Here is a 7,364-nt window from a genome sequence, read left to right as displayed (position 1 = left end):
CAAACAAAAGAACGTTGTCAATTGAACCCGCTTTTATACTATGAATGCCCTTGAATTTTTTCTAGATAACATTTTTGTTCGGTGTGGAAATTTCCGTATATCGTTTAGTTATCGGAATTTCATTAGGGACTAAATGTGCATCGCTTATTTCGGATCTGTTAGCCACACAAAGGCTAACCAAACCTTTAAACAGACTTATTCAGAAGGGATATAGTTGAAAGTTACGATACTGTTGTCAGGTTATTAAAGGTGGCATATTTTGGTATTGATATTGATTCACTCAAAGGGTCTTTTCATCTGAAATAAACTAACTTATTCTCAAACAACCCATTGTACCATTACTATACTATCTACGCTACTTACTAGTACAATTGGTACAATCCAAAAGCTTCTAATAACAGAAATATTCCCTCTGAAAACATCATTATTTATGTATCCGACACCGACGGACACTGATGGAGGGACACATAAAGCGGTAAGTGCTGAGAAACTGCTGGGAAAATTAAAGGATTATAATACTTTATTGCTTGATTGATTTCTTACAAAGTTCAATTTGTTTCAGAAACTATATAACGGATCTTAACGATACTGAACTATTTTTTCAACCTGCAAGGTTATCACACTCACTCATCCTATTCGTGCCTGTCAGCACATAAGGCCTCAACCAGTACTCTCCACATTTGCCTGTCTTTTGCCTTCTTCTCGATCTCCTTCCAGGTTTTCCCAAGGTCTTTCATCTCTGATTCTATCATTCTGCGCCAGGTCTCTTTTGGCCTCCCTCTTTTTCGTCTACCATCAGGTGTCCATCTCAAAGCAATCTTGGTGATATCCTCATTTCCTTTCCTCAATACGTGGCCAATCCAACGCCATCTCTTCCTTTTAATATCTGTTTCAATACAACACTGATTGGTTTTGTAGTACAGGTCTTTGTTGGAAATAGTATTGGGCCAGAATATCTTACTGATCTTCCTCAAGCAGGTGTTATGGAATGAGGAAAGCTTTTTCATGTCTGATTGGATAATTCTCCAGCATTCTGCCCCATATAGAAGGACTGACTTGACATTGCTGGTGTATATTCTGAGCTTTGTTTTCAGACTTATTGACCTTCTCTTCCATATGGGCTGTAGTTGACAAAATGCATATCTGGCTTTGCTTATTCTGGCTCTTATATCTTTTGCTGTTCCATTGGTGTTACTTAGCATGCTCCAAAGATATGTAAAGTCCTTAACCTCTTCTATGATGTTATGTCCCAAGTACGCTGGTTGTATTGTGTTACTGCTGATGTTCATAAGCTTGGTCTTCTTCTCATTTATAGTCAGTCCTATACTTTCACTGTGCTTAAACGGCCGTGGGTAACTTAAGTTACCCACAGCCCAAGATGGAGCCGCCTGACTTCGGTTAGGAAGTTTGCTCCTATATAATTACAATACCATGAATAAAAAAGAAATGTTCAGTAATTAAAAAGTTATTTAAATCTTTTAGGGAAACTCTGCAATGTAAAACGAGGTTAGTTACTACAAAATAAACGATTACAGCACGATTTGCCAAAACACTTATGATGTCCGTAACTTCAAAACAACTTGTCCGTAACTTTTTTCCTTATACCAATAGGGATGTCCGTAACTTTAGCATGATGTCAGTAACTTTCAAAGAGGTCAATCCTTAGCAGAAATACAGATGAATCAGTCCAAACCTCTAAAGAAGATATGTATGATTTGATACCCGATCTTATTGAACCCCTGAGGTCAATGAAACTGTTTTAAATCTACCTTTATTGCTATAATAAACTAACACATGTTCAACAATATAGCCTTCAACTACTCTTAGATATTGGCATTTTTTTCTCACAATCAACAACACATCACCTAGTAGAGACCATACCTTTTTGGCTAACAATTCAGAAATTATTTAAAGGAAAGAATATCATTTTTTCCGCCAAGGACTCATCAGTGAACAATCTATAAAGCTAGAAGAATGTTAGATAAATTTCGCCGTTCCGTCAGATCCCGTTTTATCTCGGGAATATTTTTTTCAAATTTAACGGAAAATCCGGGACACTCTGGTTCACTTTTTCTCTTGTTTAGTTTGAAGCATATCGCTATTGTATAAATCTATGTAATAATTAAGGAGTTTGATAGTGTTTATTGTCCTTTAACTGTTGAAATTGTTAATCTTACAATTTTGAAAAAGAAGTTACACACTTCCGAAAATAAAGTTACGGACAGTCTGATTATTTTTAACTTATAAGTTACGGACATCTTATGCATTTTTTTAAAAGTTGGCCTTGCGCTAAAGTGAAGTCAAAATTAACGAATTTGAAGTGATGGTAGGTGATTTCTTTATTCAAAAATCCTATCAATATTTACATAGATCATGAAAAACGTTGCAAAAAGTATATTTCGTATCAACTGTCATCTCAACGAGTTTAGAGTCCGCCATCTTGGGCTGTGGGTAACTTAAGTTACCCACGGCCGTTTAAGCACAGTGACTTTGTGCTGTTTCATTCAGTCTGGTGGTTTTGTTCTGCAGGTTGTTTCTGTTGCTGGAAAGTAGACAGATATCATTTGCAAAATCTAAATCCTCAAGAAAAGAATTCATGGTCCATCTGATGCCTTTGATTTCATTAATACCCAATGTTGTTCTCATACACCAATCTATTGCTGTAATGAATAAGATAGGAGAAATTATACACCCTTGTCGTACTCCAGATGTTACTTGGAACCATTCTGACTGTTGACCGTTATGTTATACACAGCACTCATAGTTGTTGTAGAAAGCTTGTATTAAGGTGATTATTTTAATAGGTACACCATATGCCCTAAGGATGGCCCATAAGCAACTTCTTTTAATACTGTCAAAGGCTCCACGAAAGTCAATGAAATTTAGGACTAGTTTGTTTTGCCACTCTATACTTTGCTCTATTATATTTCTGATTGTCAAAATATGGTCGATACATCCTCTACCTGATCTAAACCCTGCCTGCTCTTTCCTCAAAATTTCATATATAGCCTCATCTATTCTGTTTAAAAGTACTCTCAGTAGTATCTTGCTTGGTACTGACAGCCAAGTTATACCACGCCAGTTGTTGCAGTCACTTTGGTCTCCTTTCTTGAGTAGTTTGATTATAAGACCCTTTGCCCAATCATTTGGAATAGTGTCATGCCTCCAGATATGTTTAAACAATTCATGAAACATGGTTGTGCTAGTTTCTATGTCTGCTTTAAGCATTTAAGCTGTTATTGCATCTAAGCTAGGTGACTTTCCGTTCTTGAGTCTAAGTATTGCCTTCCTGATCTCTTCCCTTGATACTTCCCCAATATCGATGTCTAGTTCCATTCCAAACTGTTCTATAACTGGAACATCTGCCTGGTGTTCTGCATTCAATGTTTCTTTAAACTGTTCAGTCCACCTCTCCAGTTGTTGACTTTTCGAGGCTAGTGTTTTACCATCCTTGTAAACAGTGCTAAGTTCTCCTTTAGAAGCTGCTGTCTCTGCTTCTTTAGCAAGTGTCTCTAGGTATATTGCCTTATCTGCTTTTGTTTTACGTTTTACTTCTTTGTCCTTGACTGAATATTCTTTCCTAAGAGTAGTTTGGATTCGTTCTGACTTTGTGCTGTTCAATTTTGTCTTTATGTCTTTTCTCTGCTGAATGCTAGTCCATGTGTCATCACTTATCCATTTCTTCCTTTCAAGTTGTCGGAGCCCTAGAGTGTTTCTTGATGTTTCTTTAAACACAGTTTCAATCCTACTCAATCCCTGTTCTAAGCTTTCTACAGTACTTGGCTTGTTGTCTTGTAGGTTTTCTAACACTTGAAACCTGTTTCTTAGCTCGATCTTAAATTTCTTGAGAATTTCAGGTTGCTTTAATTTGACTGTGTCGAATATTTCCCTCTTGTTGGTTCTATTCTTTACTGCTTTTCTTAGCTTCAGTCTAATTTTACCACAAATCAAGTGATGGTCACTACCACAGTCTGCTCCTCTCAAAGCTCTCACGTCACAAAGTGAGTTTTTCCATCTTCCGTTTATCATCAAATGATCTATCTGGTTTTTGTCACGACCATTTGGGGAGTTCCATGTGTAAGGTAATGTACCTTTAAAAAACTGTAAATAAATTAAAAAAAAATCAATCTGAAGTATAAAGTTTAAAGTGACCTTACTTACCTGGACGATCACTAATAACTTTCCTATGTCAAACTGTATTCAAGCGCAAATGATCCGATACGTTGTAGACCTTACCCTTATTCAGTGAAACCGATGGACATGTAGATTTGTATATACATGTAATAAATGCAACAGTAGTATACTGCTGTTCAAAAGCCATAAATCGATTTACAGAAAACAAATTTGGGTTACCAATCAAAACCGAAGGAATCTATGAGAGGATAACAACAGGACAACAGAAAAACTGAAGTGCAACATACACAACAACGAACCATTGGATACCAACTGCCGTATTCCTGACTTGGTAAAAGACGTGTCGAACTCCGAGGAAAATCAAAACGGGACGGGACGTCCATAGTCAGATGGCAAAATAAAAAGTGCAAAAACAATAAACGGATGGATATCAATTGACTTGGTACAGGCATTTTCTTATGTAGAAAATGATGGATTAAACCTAGTTTTATAGTTAGCTAGAATTTCAGATTGTATGACAGCTGTTTATATAAATATCAACCATATTGAAGAAGAAAAACAAATGTCACTTTTTGTTGTAGTGTTATTTTTATTAGAAGAAAGAAATGGGGTAACTGATATCGTGAAATCAATATACAAAAATAGTAAGTATTCCAGAAACCACCCACCTAATAAAATCTGTAAATAGACTTGAATAAATCGGTCGGGACAGCTTCTAGTATATCAATGTTCATGTTCATGGAAATGCCGGTATTGGCAGTTGCTAATTTTTTTGTAATATATCAACTGAACATTGACCCAAACATCCTTGCGGAGAAAAGCAAGACGTAATAACTGCTTATCACAAGTACGTATGGCTGCGAACATTGTCCTTCCCAATATTTCTGTGTCAATAGTTATATCACAATCTTTTGTCGCTTTATAAACAAACCCATGGTCTAATTCTACATGTTCTAATTCCAATAAAGAATCATTTCCATAGGTGTTGCTCGATATGACAGTTGTTATCCTTTCGTTTGACGTGTCTGAGATTTTTGCCATTTATTTAGAACTATCCTGAGAGCTCAGATTTTTTGTTTTTCGCTAAGAATCCAAATAAAATAATTCTTTAACAATGTTTTTGTATAATTTCCGATCGTAATACGGTTTGTTTTCTAGAACGCTTTTGCGTCATTAAAATCAAAATTGCTGCTTTCTCAAGGAACGTTTATATCCGCTTCAAAGTACAAAATTTCTGATTTTCCTGTTAGTATAGAAATAATTCTTTTCGTGTCATTATCATTGCTGATTTTAAAATGGATAGACATTGCATTAATCTACATCTAAAGCAGGATTCTACTTTGGCAAAATAACCCAATTTTTTTTTCATGAAAAAAGACGCCCTGTCAATTTTACTCCTTAGAATTGATAAACTTATTCTCATGATATTGTTACGATGCTTACATGACAGCTGTATTTAAAAAGAGATTGGTTGTCAGAGGTGATTTTATAAAAGAGCCAACTGGAAATTTTTGGAGATGTTTTACCTTTTATTCTGATGAATTTATGACTTGTGTTTGCACCAACCAGTACCAACGTAATGCCGTGGAGCGTATTCCATGTTGATTCATTATCACACGCGCTGTCGAGCATTTGTAATTTCCTCTAACAAAATGTAACAAAACATATTCTTTTTATAAATGTATAGGCTTTATAACAAAACCTATGCTACTTAACTTGTTCTTGTATGATGGAATAAGGACTGCCCATCATTTTCAGGATTACTGCGGATGTGTTCACATGTGGTTTTAAAATTAGTCTACTCGAAAAACTCAACAAGAATACAAACACCTCAATAGTTATTAAACCTTACTAAGTCAAACTTCTAGACACATCTGTATTCTAATTTGCCAAATTTAAGAAAACGGGCACTTAACTCATTGTAAGAAGCACAGTAGGTGTCTTCTCTTAAAAGCAATGATCTTTGTGATCAGAAAACTCTTTGAGATAACAGTCAAACTTCTTAAATATATCAGGTTTAGGAAGATACCTAAAGCACAACTGAAGAGATATAAGGTGTCGAAAAGCAACAGCAACATGTTGATACAAAGCATATGCACATCATCGGCACTCATACCACATCTTCCTATATTGATTGTAGATTGTACGACTTTTCTAGCAATTTGTTATATAAAGACACAGGACACCGACAACCTGTTGAAAGTTAATTGGAATACAGACATATCTTATCGGTCAACAAATTCGTGATGATGACCGTGATTTTATCTCATTTGCATTTCAGTTATCCTTCATAACAGGTTTTATATCTGGAAAATAAAAATATGAGATTGTATTTACATTTTATACGTTTCACACGAAGTTCTACCAATAACCTTGACATAACTGTAACAAACAAGATTGAAAAACATATATTTAATTACTTAAAAAATCTACATTGTCCGTTTTTTGTTTTAATCGAACATCGATTGTTTTTGTTTTTACATTTGTAACATTTTGTGAATATTAACACCATCAAAAGTGTGACCAAACAAACGAGTCATGTTTCATAAAATGACCTTTACCTTTTATATTATTTGACGAAAAGCGGTGCTGAGAATTTAAATTTTATAATATTTGTTAGAAATAAATTAAGTGTGTAGAAAGCATCTAATCAAATCCTTCAATTAAAAACACAATTTCTTCCAATAGATTCTTTTTATTTCATCTTTCATAGATATTACAGTTTCATTTCGTATCATCTGGTTTATTCATGGTTCTCAAAATTTGAAATTAAAAATCAAGTCTATCCACAAAATGACAAAAAATAATCACGCTTGTGTTTATTAAGCAATCAACATTGAAGTTATAGGAGAGGATCAGTGCAAATCATATTTGACAAATGAAAAATAAACTTAGAAACAATAGAACATTTCCTGCAATTTGGTATTAACAGTTTTACAAACAGCATATTGATGATGTTCTTTCCATTACCGATTAAAACTTTTCTTTTTTTGGTCCTATAAAGACATCCTCATGAACTAAAAGAAACCTCTGATACAGCTTCCTCTGTCTCATTTTCAGACATTTACCTCGAAGTTTACAACATTTATGTCAGTACCAGAATCTATGAAAAACAACATGATTTCAAATTTGAAATTTTAATATTCAAACCATGGCAGCATTGTACGTGTTCTACCCGCTTATTAAGCATACATTTCTCAACTCATCCTTATCTGAAAATACTTATCCTT

At 34.6% G+C, this 7,364-nt stretch overlaps 1 protein-coding gene across 1 annotated transcript; it reads right to left on the bottom strand.

Annotated features, from left to right (window-relative positions):
- Nucleotides 1-3,228: 3,228 nt before the first annotated feature.
- LOC134711028 (uncharacterized) lies at nt 3,229-5,175 on the bottom strand. Its single transcript, XM_063571455.1, has 2 exons — nt 4,939-5,175; nt 3,229-4,101 (listed from the first exon to the last, which is right to left on the bottom strand). The coding sequence occupies exons 1-2, from the start codon at nt 5,173-5,175 to the stop codon at nt 3,229-3,231; spliced, it is 1,110 nt and encodes a 369-aa protein (XP_063427525.1).
- Between the last annotated feature and the right edge of the window lie 2,189 nt (nt 5,176-7,364).

The sequence above is a fragment of the Mytilus trossulus genome, chromosome 3 (assembly GCF_036588685.1).
Source record: "Mytilus trossulus isolate FHL-02 chromosome 3, PNRI_Mtr1.1.1.hap1, whole genome shotgun sequence".
In the NCBI taxonomy this organism is placed as follows: domain Eukaryota; kingdom Metazoa; phylum Mollusca; class Bivalvia; order Mytilida; family Mytilidae; genus Mytilus; species Mytilus trossulus.
The sequence above is the reverse complement of the archived record's forward strand: the minus strand, read 5'-3'. Positions and strand labels throughout refer to the sequence as shown.

What these genes read in the sequence shown, in the direction of transcription:
- LOC134711028 (XM_063571455.1), bottom strand. Translation starts at nt 5,175, where the DNA reads ATGGCAAAAATCTCAGACACGTCAAACGAAAGGATAACAACTGTCATA. An exon ending in TTGCTTTTCTCCGCAAGGAT is followed by an intron (nt 4,102 to 4,938) that starts GTTTGGGTCAAT and finishes ATTTATTTACAG; the next exon opens with TTTTTTAAAGGTACATTACC.